Source organism: Schistocerca americana, chromosome 2, assembly GCF_021461395.2.
Source record: "Schistocerca americana isolate TAMUIC-IGC-003095 chromosome 2, iqSchAmer2.1, whole genome shotgun sequence".
Lineage (NCBI taxonomy): Eukaryota > Metazoa > Arthropoda > Insecta > Orthoptera > Acrididae > Schistocerca > Schistocerca americana.
Window position 1 is genome coordinate 476116668 of NC_060120.1, and position 18645 is coordinate 476135312.

The 18645-nt window shown below is 42.2% G+C and overlaps 1 protein-coding gene across 1 annotated transcript in view; it reads right to left on the minus strand.

Annotated features, from left to right (window-relative positions):
* LOC124596428 (nose resistant to fluoxetine protein 6-like) overlaps nucleotides 1–18645 on the minus strand; it is a 183020-nt gene that overhangs the window by 86757 nt on the left and 77618 nt on the right. The window contains exons 3-4 of the mRNA XM_047135560.1: nucleotides 18052–18257; nucleotides 7581–7798 (exon numbers count right to left, since the gene is read on the minus strand). Of these exons, the coding sequence (XP_046991516.1) occupies nucleotides 7581–7798; nucleotides 18052–18257 (424 nt within the window). The remainder of the gene's footprint in view (nucleotides 1–7580; nucleotides 7799–18051; nucleotides 18258–18645) is intronic.

Below are 18645 nucleotides of genomic sequence, written 5' to 3' on the forward strand. Positions count from 1 at the left end.
TCTATTTTCACCTACTCTGGCTAAATGTTTCATTTTAAAATTAGAAGGAAAGCTGCTGCTTTATGCTGCTCTAAAAAAGCTGCTAACTACTCAGTTACACTATGTGATCAAAAGTATCTGGAAACCTGGCTGAAAATGACTTACAATTTCGTGGCACCCTCCATCGGTAATGCTGGAATTCAATATGGTGTTGGCCCACCCTTAGCCTTGATGACAGCTTCCACTGTCTCAGGCATACATTCAATCAAGTGCTGGAAGGTTTCTTGGGGAAAGGCAGCCCATTCTTCACGCAGTGCTGCACTGAGGCGAGGTATCATTGTTGGTTGGTGAGGCCTGGCACAAAGTCAGTGTTCGAATACATCCCAAAGGTATTCTATAGGATTCGGGTCAGGACTCTGTGCAGACCAGTCCATTACAGACAGGGATGTTATTGTCATGTAACCACTCTGCCACGGCTGTGCATTATGAACAGGTGCTCGATTGTGTTGAAAGATCCAATCGCCATACCCAAATTGCTCTTCAACAGTGGGAAGCAAGAAGGTGCTTAAAACATTAATGTAGGCCTGTGCTGTGATAGTGTCATGCAAAACATCAGGAGGTGCAAGCCACATCCTTGAAAAACATGACCACACCATAACACTACTGTCTCTGAATTTTACTGTTGGCACTACACACTCTGGCAGATGACATTACTGGGCATTCGCCATACCCATGCCCAGCCATCAGATCGCCACATTGTGTACTGTGATTCGTCACACCAAACAACATTTTTCCACTGTTCAATCATCCAATGTTTACACTCTTTACACCAAGCAAGATGTCGTTTGGCATTTACTGGCCTCCTTACACCAAGTGAGATGTCGTTTGACATTTACCGGCATGATGTGTGGCTTATGAGCAGCCACTCAACCATGAAATCCAAATTGCCTCACCTCCCGCCTAACTGTCATAGTACTTGCAGTGGATTCTGATGCAGTTTGGAGTTCCTGTGTGATAGTCTGCCTATTACACATTACAATCCTCTTCAACTGTTGGCGGTCTCTGTCAGTCAACAGATGAGGTCAGCCTGTACACTTTTGTGCTGTACATGTCCCTTCAAGTTTGCACTTCACTATCACATTGGAAACAGTGGACCTAGGGATGTTTAGGAGTGTGGAAATCTCACATACAGACATATGACACAAGTGACACCCAATCACCTGACCACATTCAAAGTCCGTGAGTTCCGCAGAGCACCCCATTCTGCTCTCTCACAATGTTTAATGCCTACTGAGGTCATTGATATGGAGTACCTGGCAATAGGTGGCACCACAATGCACCTTATATGAAAAACGTATGTTTTTGGGGTTGTCTGGATACTTTCTATCACATAGTGTACATTAAGTAGCTACTATTTATACCATACCATTAATATAATTCAACTTTTACACACTGATATTTATCACACAACAAATGTACCCTGTAAGAATATAGGCCTGTTTCAAATTATTACTAGAACTTGTCAGGAAAAAGAAGAATTTTCAACTTTTGAATCTAGATAATTTATAAGAAGAGCAGCTGATACAAACAAATTTAACTTTGCTTTTGAATTTGTAGGGATTTTCAACTCCTTGCTTTATGAGTAATGAGAGCAGGTTGAAGGCCTCAATAAGAGAATTAAAAATATAATTTTGAACCTTAAAGAAAGAAAACTGCTCTTGTATTTTTTACTGTAGTTGTGTATGTCAAAATTAATTGGAAACCAACTTCTGTTATTAGCAACAAATACCATTAAGGAATGCCAGCCGGTGTGGCCGAGCAGTTCTAGGCGCTTCAGTCTGGAACTGTGCGACCGCTATGGTCACAGGATCAAGTCCTGCCTCAGGCATGGATGTGTGTGGCGTCCTTAGGTTAGTTAGGTTTAAGTAGTTCTAAGTTCTAGGGGACTGATGACCTCAGATGTTAAGTCCCATAGTGCTCAGAGCCATGCTTGAACCATTGAGGAATAAACATACTGAAAGTGGAAGCAAGAATGCCAAGAAGCCAGATGAGGCCTTCGCAAGATGTTCAGCTACCTGCTTTACATAGTATTTTCTGAATGAATACTTTCTTTACTTTAATTGCATTGCTACAAATTGATAATTTCAGAAGATAAGAGAGAGAGAGAGAGGGAGAGAGAGAAAATGTTCAAAGAAATTCAGCACCCTTGTCTTCAAGTTAACTCACTGAGAGCCTCTGAATTAGCTTGTCCATGTTATGACACCATTTCAGTTTGTCATCCAGCTGGACCATAAGGTAATTTACACACATAATTTTATTTTATGATATGCTCATTACAGGCTATCAGTAGGCCATTTTATTTGTTTGAATGTGTACATTACAATTCTTTGTGTGGTAAAGACTTAAATCAGTTGCTGTAAACCAGTCACAGGCTTGTTCAGTTATGCTTGGCTCAGTTTCACCTTTGATTAGTATGCTCTTACTCCAAAGCAAGAGCTGCTTATTTTGAAAGGTCATTTGAAATGTCATGAAGGAATGCCTTCAGGTTATAGTAGAACAAGGTGGACAATCCTAACTGTTCTTCTACAGCTCCTGACCTTAATACATTTCTTTCCCTTTATTTGATCTTGTTTTGTTAATGGTGCATATGCAATAATTTCATAAAATACTAATTTCTCATTTCTGATTAATATTTATTATTCACTGTATAGTTTTCAGACCACTGATAATAGTAGTACATTCTGTTATTATGGAAATATTTGATGTAAAGAAATACATGAATTACTATGTATCCAAACTATGTGGAGATGAAATTTTCAGTGAGAATATAGATGTTTGTTTCTAAAGCAACATAGCTCATTTAGAAGCCTTCATTCTCCTCTTCTCAACAAATGTCTTACTTTTACCAAAAATTTCATATTTCAAAAGTTATTCACAATCAAAATGTTTGTGCTACAGAATGTTCAATCTTAAATAGTGTTATTTCCAAAATTCAGTACCATTTTTCTGATTCCCAAAAATGCCTACTTTCACTAGAATGACTTGTTGGTTTGTTAATACTAACAATATCAGGTAACCATGTTAATTATTCAGTTTGGGAAATTTAACTTTCTCAAAAGTTTTTGGTGGATTTTGGCTATACCCATGTATATAGAAGAGAGAAATGCAGATGTGCAGGAAAGGATACAACCCATGTGTGAGATTGGAGTGAGGTCAGGGAGGGCAATGCAGTTTGAGGCATATTGAGGAGAGGGACCAACAAAGATTAGGGGTCAGGAGGTTACAAAGATGAAGGATTGTTGCATACAGAAGTCTCATCTGTGCAATTCAGGAAAGCTAGCGTTGGTGGGAAGGGTTTAAATGGGTCAGACGATAAAGCAGCCTTTGAAGTTGCAAGACCTGTCCCATACACCCTTCCACTACTGGCTACTCCTGACCTGTGAAAGGCATTTCCTACCCCAACAAAGGCAGGACCACTTTTGAAAGCAGTCATGTAGTCTATCTGTAAAGTATGCAAGGCTAGTCTCCCACATAGTTGGTCACTCTTGCTTCTGGCATGATGCCTGCTTGCAGCTTGCTAGCCCTTGGCGAGGACTGTTTAGTGCCTATCAAATAAGTCACATTTTTGGATGTGATGCAGATTATAAACATTCTGCTTACAGGATCAATGCTAGCAGGTGCCACCAGTAACAACCATCATCAGTTGTAGGCAGTACTTAGAGAAACTACATCAGTGCAACTATCAAATGGACCAACTTGCATCTGCAGGTCGTGTAGTCATCAAGAGCCCAAGAACATTCCTCCCCTGCAGTGTACGTAAGCCATGATGCATTCTCCAGCAGGCAGTTGCAGTTGCAGCTCTGCTCTAGGCCACTTATGCTGGCTGCTTGTTGCATACCATCTGTTGGAGCTTCAACCTGTAAGGGGTCCGCAGGCCCTTACTATAAGTTTTTCGACAGCACAGGTCGACAGGACAAACAATCGATAGTGTGTGTCGGGTTGCGAGAGCGAGAGCGAGTGTTGAGAGAGTAGAGTAGAGTGGGACCCAGGCTGCGGGCTGGGCCGTGGGGCGGCCGGTGGCCGTAATGCAAAGCCGTACCGACAAAGGGGGTGGCCATCGCCACGGTTTAACCCCTTTGGTGTTAGAAATATACGGGAAAGTGAACAAGTATAATTACTAGTGTGATTCAGTGATATTTTTGTGCCGATATTTGTAATTACGCGTCTACCGCGCCGACATCATCTGGATTGCAGTGTTGGATTGCAGTGTTGGATTACAGTGATTGAAATTACGTGTGACGATAATAAATAACGAAGAGGCCTGTGCTGTGATTAGCCGTTATTAATTCTGTACGACGAAGGCAGTGGCTGTCTCCTTCCTTTTGGTGTTTTTGTGATGAATATAGTTCGTTGATTAATGAAGCTGTGTTGTTGTTCTTCTTGGCACCAGTCATTCATTACTACAGCATTCGAGAAGGACAAAATGGAATGTAACAACTCCGTAGCAGTCCAATCCGATTGCCAGCCCCATTAGGTACACGGTCACATTAATTAATACCTGTTTTGGGCTGCTATCAGATCTCGATCGAGCGGGATAAGTCAGAAGATTAAACCGGAGTGTTACAAACCGAGTCAGCACTATATGTATTGTTCTGCTATGCTGCCCAGCAGCTACCACCAATATTCCTGGGGACTTAGTGGTACTGTGTAGTTGTGATTACAGTGATTATTGGACCAATATTTCTTTGGACTTGGAATTATACTTACCTCTGATCAAGAATGATCATTTCTGTTATTACTGTCTGATGTGGGACTTGATGTTTGCATGGAGATGCTGCAATAAATGTATATTCACAGACTATCTGAGGAATCATCATTCTTTGTCATGCTGTTCACTATCATCCTCCCAGAACACACACAACATATTGAGACGCTACACTGTTTGGACTTCACTGTTGGTTATGTTATGGATATGCAATGCTATCCTGGGCTAGGATATTGCTACTGATTTAGTATCGCTTGTGGTTGTTGTCACTTCCCTGTTATTGTATTTTGTGCCTTCTTGTGTTTTTTTCAATAGACAAGTCAACTGTTTAGTATCCATTTGTATTGTAGGCTACAATACTATCAACTTAGATGCAACCACTCTGTGGCAATCTACATGGGCATGTCACTAAACAAGTATCTGTCCACTTGCCACCAGCAAAATAGCCAAGAGGAAGATGGACCACAGCCTGTGCCATCTGTATCCTTCCCATCAACATAAGCTTTCATGAACTGCACAGGTGGAATTATCCTTTGTTCATGTGAATTTCCTCATCTCGGCTTTCAGTATAGCCTGTACTCCACTTGCCTCTATCTGTACCTCCTTCCCTGCTCTCATATGAGACTTTTACACACTTTCTGTCCCACTGGCTCACCTGCAAAGTTCTTTTCCCCTTCATCTGCTTCTGTCCCTTCTCTCACCAGCACTGCAATCCCATCCTGTCCCTATGCTCCCGCACACTCCTACAGGCAGCACTACAGAATCTTCACCCCATCCCCACCCTGCTATCCTTTACCCTCCCCAGCCCTTATGTCTTCTGTGCCCCCACTACTCACAACAGCCAAAATCATTACTCACCACAGTGGGGCCACCATACCCAGAAATGACAGTGGACATGTATGTATGAATCGTGTATGTGCAAGTTTTTTGGTCTGATGGAGGAATTTGTCTGACACCTCAAAATCTAACAGTCTACTATCAAATGTTTCTGTCTGCTAATAAATGCCCCTTCTATTTGGTGAGCAGTAATCTATCCTAATTCATATTGTCAATCCACTATTAACTTATTATCAAACTAGATTCCAAAGAAGGTTACATATAGTGTTTCAGATGGTGGGCGGGGGGGAGGGGGGGGGGGGGGGGGAAACCTCATTGCAGATCTCAAAATAAACATTTACCTGCTATGATCGATTAGTTAGCATTACCACTCATTATGTTGCAAACTTTGCAGTTGAGTCACATCATCAAAAAATCCCACAATACATAGATACAAGCTTACTCCATGAGAGCTGCTGAAATTGTAGTGAACCGAGAATTCTTAAGACTCTTCCACAAGTGAAGTGAGTGAAAGATTTGGCACTAATGTGTTTCACACTAATGGACATGAGTTTTTCAGAAGACTTTCACTGTGCCACTCATAGCTTATACCGGTTCATCAATCAAACTGCCTCAGTTAGTGTATTGAACTTGCCATTTACATAACTGATAATTAACAAAATCTCTGTTGAACTCACTTGGCATAATTCCAGTCTGAATGGGTATGATTAGTGTCAGCCCATTTAGATAAAGAATTTTTCATACACAGGTGGTAATCGTGGAAGTGCGGCACAGGACATATTTGCATCATATTAACTTTTGGGAATGGTGTTCAGTGGGGAGTGCATAATAAGCTGGTAATGCTATCATTATCATGGACTCTGGCTCCATTTGTAATATTACCATAGTTCCACACTGGCAATGGTACTGCTTAATATTGGAATGTATGTAGCCACCATGACCAGAACAAGAATGGAGCAATAATTATATGATAAGTTTTATTAGATTGAGAATCTCCCAAACTAATCTGATCTCTGATCTACAGTGCAAACAGATGAGGAAGATTACTGGTTAAAATGCCTTGAGTTCTTATTCAAGAAAAACAGACATCCCTGTCTGGCTATTATGATGTGAGTTTTCTATAGTATTAGTAAATCATTTCACTGAACAATGAATTTCCTCAACACAGTCACTGTTGATCCTTTCTTCAAATTGTTTGTAGACTGAGCTAGCATCACACATCTAATGTCCTTCATATAATGGGAAGTTAACATTAACCTTGGTTTTATATAATTTACAAAAGTTAATGGAACATTACACTTGGTGAAAATCTTGGATTTATTAGCTGGGAAGTCCCCTAGGTGTTCATCCTAGGGGACAATTTAAATAATAAACAGTTCCCTTATGGTGGGCCCCTTTACTCTGTAAAGAGTGAGCAGTGTGTTGTAAATGTAGCTGTTTTAGAAAGGTGTTTGTGGTGAGTCCACTAAGAGCGAAGTACTGTTGATTCAGATGAGAAAAAGAAGAGAAATGATGGAAGCCAATGTCCGCATGTAGCCTGAGAATTGGGATTCAACCCAGGACATAGATACATAATCTGGCATACATCAAAACAGTCCCTCATTTTTCCAGGAAACAGAAGTAACAAATTTTAACTAAAGTTGTCTTGATCACAGTTAAAATATAATACTCTATTGATCACTGTTTCCAAAAATGTTTACCAAAATTGTTAGAAGGAACAAAAATTTCTAGCTTTTTCAGAATTTGTGCTGTCTACCACTGGTTCAGTCCAACCACACTAACAGAGCTTTGCTATGAAGCTGGGAACATATTTATCTTTCTCTCTCTCTCTCTCTCTCTCTCTTCATTTCTCTGTCTCTCTCTCTCTCTCTCTCTCTCTCTCTCTCTCTCTCTCTCTCTCTCTCTCTCCCTCCCTTTCTCCCCCCCCCCCCCTCTCTCTCTCTGTCTCTCTTCCCCCACACTTGTAGCACTATTTGTGTGTAGCTGGTTTGAGACATACATGAAAGTGATGTGCGCTGGACGCAGAGTGGGCTGCTCAAGTTGGGATGTGCAGCTGTCACGGTCCAGCACAACCTCCAGGCTGGCACCAAGAGGGGGCCCCACCTCACGGAGCACAGCACCCATTGCCACCTGGACCTCTGTTGCAGAGCATGTGGATGGGACACACAATGCCCACGAGATGCGGTCCCGGCGAATTTTTCTCTCATCGCCTGTGTCCTGAAAAAGAAACCAGGGACTGAAATTTCACCCTGCTGCATGACAGAGCAAGAAGTCATTATACAAGTCTACTGTGGTTTAATTACAAGCACAAAAGATATTTAGTTCTATGAACTCCAAATTATCCATATGCACCTGCCATTACTTCTGACTTCCCAGTGCAGTGGCTTGACCATAAGAACATGACTTTATTTCCCACTTTGTCACATATTTAAAATTTATTAAAGTACTTGTAAAATCAATTGCAATTAATTATAGCCAAGTTATAAAATTCTAAAGCAGTTAATGCATAATGTGCCCATATGTGAATGTTTAGAGATTCTTGTTGTGTCTTGTGTACATGATAATACTGAAGCAATCTTTACAGATCGTTCCTGAGAAGTTTGCAAGAAGGCTGATACATAGAGAGGTTGAAGAACATTAAAACATCTCACGGAATCAGGTGTACTGAAGCTGGTCTGCGTCTTCCCAACACAATATTTCGATGTCATAACTCAGCATCATCATCAGGTGTTATGATGTTGAAATATTGTGTTGGGAAGACGCAGACCACTGGCAGTACACCTGATTTCACGAGATGACACCAAATCACCAGGAAAGTCAAAGAAATAACATTAAAAATGTTTAAGGAATGACAATTGCAGGGTACTTATTACACTCACTTGACACACTTCAAACAGAAACAGTGATGGGCACTTTAGAGCACATGGAATTAGAATCCAGCTTAGTGGGAGAGAATTATTGGCACCTATAGAAAGGATTAAATGGGATTTGCTTTGATCTAAGGGAGTCCAACACTGTCGGGAAGTTATTGAGTATAACTAATAGACTTTCTTATTGATTAAAAGTGGAATATAACTGAATATGCCACAATGGATTGTTTAATTAATGGTATGAGACAGTAAGGGACTTTGATATGACTGCATGAAGTGAAGTGTTGTGTAAAGAGCATGAAGTTCTATGTTCAAGAGTGGTGGTGCATTTTCTGACTGTCCCCCAACAGTAATCAGCCAAGCAACACAGTGGTCTAAAGAACAACTGAAAGAAATAGACATCATATAGACAGCAATGGTTCTGCTTTAAAGAGATTAGGTAGTGACTGTGATTTTAATTGGTCCCGTAAATTACCTTTTGTACAGATACGTACTTGTAACATACGACAGGTCATTAGGCTTACAGTCTGGATAATATGAAATAACACATCAAATATACATAGGAGCTTTCACAAAATATATATATATATATATATATATATATATATATATATATATATATATATATATAAAAAAAACAAAGATGATGTGACTTACCAAATGAAAGTGCTGGCAGGTCGACAGACACACAAACAAACACAAACATACACACAAAATTCAAGCTTTCGCAACAAACTGTTGCCTCATCAGGAAAGAGGGAAGGAGAGGGAAAGACGAAAGGAAGTGGGTTTTAAGGGAGAGGGTAAGGAGTCATTCCAATCCCGGGAGCAGAAAGACTTACCTCAGGGGGAAAAAAGGACGGGTATACACTCGCACACACACTCATATCCATCCACACATATACAGACACAAGCAGACATATTTAAGGCCCAAAGTCTGTTTGCCGGACAGCGAGTCCATCAGCTGGGCCTGCACGGCAGTGGCAGAAGGTAGATGTCGGCGGTAGTAATTGTTAGTTCCCAGGAAATGTCAGAGTTCTTTGTACGTAGCCAGGGGTGGCAATGACGTGATAGCCTGCACGCGGGATTTGGGAGGCTGTATTCCGTCCGTGGAGACGGTATAACTCAAAAATGTCACAGAAGACTGACACAATTGGAATTTATCTTTGTTGACTTTGACACTGTTGGAGTTCAAGGTCTGGAAGACCTGGGATACATGATCTTTGCGGTCCTCAGTCGACTTGCTTAAAATGAGGATGTCATCCAGGTATGCAAAGCAGAACTCGAACTGTTGTAAGACTGAGTCAATGAAATGTTGCCATGTTTGTGCCGCATTCTTTAAGCCCAAATGGCATGAAGTTGTATTGGAACAAACCAAGCGGCGTGTGATAGCAGTCTTTGGAATGTCTTCCGGCGCTATGGGAACCTGGTGATAGACACGTTTACCGTCAATCAAACTGAAGATTGTGGCACCCAATAACATATGGGTGAAATCGTTTATGTTCAGCATTGGGTAATTTTCCATGACAATATGAGCGTTTAAGCATCTGTAATCACCACACATTCTAAAAGAACCATTGTGTTTGGTGACGAGGTGAATCAGTGAAGACCAGTTGCTGTCTGATGGCTGTAGAATTCCTGCCTCCAGAAGTTCGTTAATTTGCTGCCGGGCTGCGCACAACTTAATGGAATTGAGGTGTCTAACCTTGTGCCCAATAGGAGGGCCGGCAGTCATAATTATCTTGTGGGTCATTCCGTCAGTGATGGAAGAGACTGAGAACTACACACGAGGCTAAGTAACATCTTGACATGAAGTTTTGGGATGAGTGGGGCGCGATGAGGCGTAGCCGTTAGCGCAAGTGGGAAAAGGCAGCACGAAAGTCACATGCCTATAATGTGAGCATAGCGTGTGCTTGTTTGGAGAGGTCGGCTGTGTGCACAGCACGGAGCGGAATGGGGTGCGCAGCGACTCTCTGTTGTTAACTTTGTCTCGGGCAACCAGCGTGGGCAAGAGAGGCGCCGGCATAGTGCGAGGGACAGCAATGGCCACAAAGTTGCTTGGCTGGTGCACGGGAGAGGGGAATGTTTATCAACAAGGGGGGCAGCTGCCTGAGTAGTGGTCGTAGTCATGCTGCGCGAGCGACTGTTGTTAGAGACACCGTTTGAAACACGAGGCACTGCACGTAGTGGGTGCGTGCTTGGGTGGTGCAGAGGTCATTGAACACAAATCATCACACACAGTGAATGTTTTTGAACTAACCTGATGAGTGTCCATGCTGGTGTCTGCTGATGAAGGTCGATCAGGTAAAGGAACTGTGTACTGCAGTTGCAGCAGTGAGGTACGAGCCGTGATGAGCTCCGTCATACTCTGAGAGTAGATTAGTGACGCAGGTCACAATTTTGTTTGCGAGGGTGGAGCACTGGTGAACCAAATCACAAGTCATGACAGAAACGGAATGATGAGCATAAGTGCCTGAGTATGGTAAATGAGTGTCAGAAGGGTGGTGTAGCACAACCTTGGACTATGTTTGGGGAGAGTTTGTAATGGGACAAGATATCCATACCGATAATTGGTTCGTCAACGTCAGCAATGTAAAAAGTCCACGGGAAATGTAGAAGAGATAGATGCACCATAACTTTAGCAGAGCCAACAGTTTGTAATGATGATGCGTTGACAGTGCGTAGAAGCGACTTCATTGGTGAAAAAACAGGAGGAGCCAATGATGTAGGTATGATGGACATGTCAGTGCTTGTGTCAACTAGGAAAACAAGCCGTGACAAAATGTCGGTCACATATGAATGACCGCTCGGCCAAGAGGACAGAGTGCAATATTTGAGGACACCTGTGAAGTTTCCCACAGGACTCGGCATGTTTTAGATCCTGCGGTCGGCATTTGGGTGCTGGAAAGGTAATCTGCACTTCTTGGCCTCATCCCCGAAAATCTTGTGGTACCAACAGTACGGATGAGCCAGATGTGGCGGTAGTGGTGATTGTGACAGCGGAGGAGGTTTGCCCTCTTTGATCTGTTCCGGAATATAAACCGGGACGTATGGTACGTGTGCGATTCTTGAGTGCTTGGAAAGAGGGGAGAGAGGACGAGTACTGCCCGGTGGTGTAGATGGTGTGGAGGCAGAACGAGCTCTGTCTCTGCTTGCACACGGCCAGTAAACAGGCGGTGTAGTGCCAACCAGCGGTGAGAGGTGTACTGGTTGTTTTTGTTGCAGTAGTGCATACAGCTGATCTGCGATGCGAAGGCAAGAGTCAATGGACTTGAAGGAGTGCAGTAGCAGGTGTATCTGCAGGTCGGTAGGTAACTTGGCACACCATACCGCCCACAGGGTAATGTCCGGCATCGTGTGTTCACTCACAAGTAGCTGAAGGTGGCGTCAGAGTTGTGACGGAGTGCGGTACCCCAGGTGTTCCTCCTACAGGATCTTGATTATTAATTCCTGTATCAAGCAGCCGAGTCGGTACAATATTGTCTTCTTGATGAGCTTGTATTTTGGTGGTGGTGATGGCGAAAGGAGGAGGTCACAAATTAAATCTGAGTGGTCATGGAGGTGCATGATGAGACATAGAAATTTAGTGTTGTCGTCGGTCACCTGATGTAACTCGAAAAGGTGCTCCAAAAGCATGAACCTTAAAACGGGGTTGTCCTCATATAAAGGAGGTAGCTTCGGCAGAGGGCCAGGGGGAGAGGGGGGGAGGGACGAGGGTGGCTTCAGTGTATATTGGAAGGCCTGCTGTCCCGTGGTAGGATAGGCTGTCCTGTAATTACTAGCAAACACGTCCCAAACAACGGGCGTTTGCAATGTCCCTGATGAGTCATGGAAGCACGACACAGCAGGTACGGTCGGTACCGTGAGAACGAATGGATGAGTGGCGCATGAGGTAGGCCTGTAAACTGGACCGGAGGTTAAAGGCACAGTACTTCTATTGTCCACCTCGGAAAAGACGCAGAACGCCAGTGCGGCAGATGCAGACGGTACTGCGGAAGGAGCGAGTGGCTGTATGGTCAGAATCAGGCACCCTGCGAGTGAGGGGGAGGGGTGGGGGTATGTGAGGGGTGGTTTGGTACTTGGTGTGGCAACACCGAGAGTTTTCTGTGCATTTTCGAAATGTACCCCATGTGGTAGGACCATAAATCACTGGTGAAACCTGCTGGCGGTCACATTGTTATGGTACAACATTCATGGATTGTGAAATGCCGTCAGGTGCGCTCAAACACATGTGGTCAAGAAACTGGGCAACAGATCTGGTGGTTGAGCCTGGCAAACTTGATGTATAAAAATGTCCATCATTAAATTGTGAGGAAGGCAAAACTGGCATAGCTTGATAGCAGTTGACCGTGTGTGCATTTTGCACGAATGGCGGCATTGCACATGGCACTACTGTAACCAACATTTTCGGACGTAGAGGATCAAAGCATGTGTGCGAATTTGGGTCCCTTTGAACACTACACGAACGATCGATCATTACACGATTTTGGAAATCATCCACTTCACCTTTCACATGCTGGGGTGCACAGTCCAGCGACAGAAAACCTGAGTCCATTGTTTGAGGAAACGGCGTAACACTTGGCTGTTGTAGAAATGCAAAGTTTGAGGTTAACTTCGTTGGAGATCATGAATCACTGTCTGTTAGTGGCGAAACAACTGTTGGCAGGGAATTGGAGTGGCCTGGTAGTAGTAACTGAACCTCCAAATCATCGTGTAAAAGGTTGGGTTAGGCAGCCATGGTGTCGAATGTAAAACCTGTTAATTCCACACAGATGGTGCAGAAGTTGTGGAAGGCATAGAAACTTTGGGGTCACCAATATGGGAAACGGGAATATGGATAACTGTATACACAACAAACTGTTCCCATAAATGTCCCATAAATGTATATTTCAGCACAAAGAAAGATACGCTTGTACACTGTACAAGGTACAAAGGCTGACTGGAAAATTAACATGGCAGCTCGTCAGCGCAGTTAAGAGTTCAAAGATCATGCTTTATGTGGTTGATGTGACCTATCGATGCCACAAATCTAACATACGTAATATAAATAAAAAGTAAAGCACCTAACATTTTCACACTAGTTCACTTTTACCTGAAGTAAAATGGCACAGTTGCTGGAATATGCCATTCTTTTCTACACAAGATGTATTTTTGATCATAGTTAAGTAGAACCCTACAAGTCAGCAGAGACAACTTTGCCACTTCTGTCCTGAGGTGTTTCTGGCATGAGCCCACCTTCATAATGGTTCATTCAAGCAGAAAAGAATAATTACTGTGTTGTTTAGAAATGTGCTCCAGTCACTGTAAAAGCTTTACAAACATTTTCATGAACCTGAAATAAATTAAGAATATTTCACCCATGACAATGGTTTGTTAATGTGAAAAACGTCAAGTTTCACCATCTCTTGGACCCCAGATAAAACTTTAGGTCCCCCTATAACTGGCTGGGTAAACTAACTCCAGCATCAGAAGAAGACAGGGCCATACCATCTCCAGTAGAACCACACCCAGAAGGCACGGTGGTGTCCACACCAGCCTTCATGCTGGGGACAGCTTTACCTTTAAATGTGAATAACTGGCACCAGGTTTGGATCCAGAGCTAGATTCTGGAGAGGGTCACAGTTAATTAATGACCACCCCTCTCCTTGGTATCTCTCATCTCCCCCCCCCCCCCCCCCCCCCCCGTCCCCCGTCCCCTCCCACACTCTTAACAAGCCCTTAACAAGTCATGGATGCCTAAGATTGTAGAAATAATAACAATAAAACCTATTAAATGCTTTATTAGAATAACAATAATTTGTTTACAACAGTGCTTGGTAAACTGCTTGAGCACAGCTTCCAAGAAGTAGTACCTCATAAAATTACTTCTTATCTGTGTCAAGGGATTGGTTTCAGAACTACTGGCAAAAAACTTTGGCAAATTCATAACTTATCTATATTGATACATGAAGATAAGTCATTGAGTAACAATATTACCAAAAATCTCAAAACGTTTTTGACCAATTTTCTTCAAATTTTTATACAATATTCTAGCAAAGGTACACACAGACATATGCTATATGTTTTAGCATGTACGGTATATAAATATTACTATATAAACAGGAAATTTTGTATGCAAAAATTTCATGTATACCTATTCTTTCTCCTTACATATAATTTTGAACAAAAGCTGTATACACAGTGACGAAATGTTTCATTTTCTTCCTGAGAGTCATTTTTAACAAAAAATGTGAAAGATGTATTTATGGCTTACCAGCTTATGAGTAAAATACTACTACAGAAGGGGAAAACATTCAAAACTTCGTACACCATACAAGCCACAGACTAATTTGAAACTTGATGCAATGGCTGATGGGAGCCACCAGAAATGGGAAATGCCTATCCTCTCACAGATTAAAACTATGTGACATACTGTCAATGAAGCTTCTTCCATCACAGACCCAGGAGCATTAGAAATTTCATTCTCCTTACACCAATGATTGCAACTGAGTTACCTATTCATTTTAAGTGACTTCAGTTCCCTATCAGGGTTTTATTAATGACAACAATACACAAGATTCAAGGTCAGAGACAGGGAGGGGGAGGGGCAGAGGAAGGGGAGGGTTTGGAAATGGACATATAGAGATGGAAGGAGGAGATTGACAGAGAGGGGGGAGAGGAGGTGGAAGAAGAGAATGGTGGGGGCCGAGATGGGCAGAGAGAGGGGATGAAGAGGAGATGAACAAAGAGAGGGGAGAAGAGGAGGAAATGGGCAAAGAGAGGGGAGAAGAGGAGATGGACAGGGAGAAGGGGAGAAGGAGATTAGGACATATTTCCCATTCCCACAAACATTTAGCAATTGTGAAGCATTGTTGGGTTCACTAATATGTTATAGAATTGAAGTAAGCACTCACCATTGTCAGTACTTTACCCAGAACTAAGACTACTCAATGGGTAAATCATGAATAAATGTTTAATGAGAACAATAATGATTAAAAAGTAAATAAAAACAATATAGTACATATCTGTTACCGAGTGAGATGGCGCAGTGGTTAGCACACTGGACACACAATCAGGAGGATGACAGCTCAAACCTGTGTTCTGCCATCCTGATTTAGGTTTCTGTGATTTCCCTAAATTGCTTCAGGCAAATGCTAGGATGGTTCCTTTGACAGGGCATGGCCGATTTCCTTCCCTAATCCAATGGGACTGATGACCTCGCCATTTGGTCCCCTCCCCCAAATCAACCAACCAACCAATCAACCAACATGCCTGTTATATGTACATATATGGGTACACATTTCCAAGTTGCAAAAATATAACTTACATTTTAAAGAAATTGTCCATAGTCCTTTGTTTTAAAATTTTTAGCAGCAATGTCGCCCCATCTTCCAAGAAGAATGGTGTCATGGAGTAGCTTCCACTTGCTTCTCAACATAATGCAATGCCATGTCTAGTGAGTGATCACTGGTACAGGTTTTTCAGGCAATTCCTTGTCGTCACTTTCTTCAGTGGGTTCACTAACCATTTCAACAATTGCAGCATCGGTCACTTCGGACTGTTCATCCATTCTGAAACATCACTCGCATTCGCATTTTCACATCCAGCAAGCTCTTTCGTCAGTTCTGCTAATGGGAAGGTCATCTTCGTCTGTACTGTAGGTATCGATTTCATTCTGTAAAATCTGGTTCCGAGACTTTTATTAGTGTCACGCTTTTATTTCAGACCATGAATCGGCTAGCAATTAAACTACGTACTTGATCGTAGTTTGTTTAAAAATGGTCATATTGAAATTCTTTCTCATCAGGGTGTGAACCAGCGTCGTCAAGCGTTAAGATTGCCTTGGAAGGCAAGCACTTCTTTTTTACTTATCTTTCGGCCTCCGGAACAAAATCTTCGAAAAATCATTCTTAAAAATATTTTTGTCCATCCAAGTAGATTTTTGGAGGAAATATATAACAGACAGTGCAGAAGCAGTGATATTTTATAAAGCTCTAGGCTTAGCAGACTTCCCTATTATCAGCAGCTTCAGTTTATGGTCTCCACTAGCATTCTATGCATCAGGAAAACTGTTAACCTCTCTTTTCGATTTTTGTAGCCCAGGACGCCCTTTTCTTCTTTTGGAGCTAGAGTTTTAGATGGAAACATTTAATAATTTAGCCCTGTCTCATCACAGTTATATAGATCATCAGGAGTAAGATTTTTTTCTCGTATAATTTTTCTTAATTTCTCACAAAATTGTGTAACAGTTTGAGAATCAGCAGAAAGTTTTTCACCGCAAATTTCAAGCTGCCTTACGCCGTATCGCTTCTCCCACCTATCCACCCATCCTGAAGTTAAAGGAAAGTCGTCCACACCTTCCTGTAACTCTCTTCTAAAAAAACACAGCTTTTTCTTGTAGAATAGGCCCTGAAATTGGATTTAATTTTTGTCTTCGTTGAGTAAACCAATCAGTGACTTCCATTCAAATGACGAAACAGAGCACTTGTTTGACGAAAATTTCTCAATTTTGTCTCTGTTTCTACACCATCCAGCTGTCACTTCACCGACTCCATACTCAGCAGCTAGTTTTTTTTATGTTTCTCTTTTGTCTAGTCTTTTAAAAGCCTTCTGTTTCACATTCAACAGCACAAATTTTCTCTTACTCCTATCACTCTTCGTAATGTGTGACTTACAACATCACTAAGCGCACAGTGACATACGTTCAGTACAGTGTACATACAAACGCTACTTCAAAGTTATCTGACACAAGTGGGCTCACTACAGTACAGATATTTCTACACAAACAACTACAGTACATACAACAATGGTCAGCCAAGGTTGTAAAATGTGTACTGTATTGTTACTTAGTCATACTGCATTTTAATGACTACTGTTGCTGTGTAGGCACAAAAATACGGGTAACAATAAGGATGGTATGCATTGTACAACTGATTGTCAGGCGGTCCCAGTCAGTGAAGAGTCGAAGAAGAAAGAGCAAGTGCACTCCTCGAAACCTAACCTGTCCATCTGTAATAGAAATGCATTAGCAGTCTGTGCATTTTTGTCCTACTCTTCAGTGGGACAGTTTAACCTGTATTGTACATAGAAAGCTGAAAGGAAGTTCAAAATGTAACACATTCGAAAGTGTGTAAAACGTACATGCGGAGAACGTATGAAAACGGTTTTTTGCTCTAGTTTTATGTAAAATGTTAATTTTCTTAAGATCAGCTAGAAATACACGAAATGCTGGCGCTCGAATTACGGGGCTCTACTGTATATGTAAAAATATAAATGCCTTTAGTGAAATGTTGTTTGGGAGGTGGGGTGTCACGATCTCCATGACAGGCCTTCCACCCCTCCCCTCTCAACCCCTCCCCCTGGATCCGCACATGCTTGTATTTAAAATATCTTGTACTTTCTAGAATTCTCTGCTATTTTCGAGAGCCTCGATTTTCAGGCTTCTTTGTTCTCCGAAAGTTAATGCGAAATTTGGAGATTGATATATGTAAATACGCGTTTACCAAAATGTCCTCTTTCCCCTCTTCTCAATCCGAGGCTTCCTGACATGAAGAAATAACCCCACCTAACGATTCTCGTGACGCACGTAATATAACAGTGTGAGACAAGTGGAGTGACTGACCTGCAGCTTGAGCCATGCAGAGCCCTCGGGGTCGAAGTTGAGGGTGTAGGGGTCTGCGGGCAGTGGCTGCGGTTCCGAGGGTTTGAAACGCACCTCGGGCAGGCAGTACTGCGCCGCCCGCACCGACACGCACTCGTCGTAGTGACCCAGCTGGTACACGGCTCCGAACAGCACTCCGGTGGGCGCCTTTACCGATGCGTCATACACTGTAATGTGATCAAGCAGAGCTGCTATAAGGTTGAATAACATTAAGTAGTATAGCGGTAGTTTATTTTTAATAGATACTGAGTATCTATGATTTCCTAGTCTATTGTTAAAGCATACCTCGACTAGTTCATCCCTGAAGGTCATTTATCTTGATGGGATCCATGGAACACAAATGAATGATGCCTCCAGTAACGTTTACTTGCATTTTAGTTAACACATGCGCAAAGCCAGAATTTTTTTCTCCAGAACACTAACAAACGAGAGGACGTACCATGAAGGAATTGTTCAAATGGGGCAGAAATCGGTAGATGTGATGTACATGTACAGATAAACAAATGATTACAATTTCAGAAATAACTTAAGTGGAATGAGATTTTCACTCTGCAG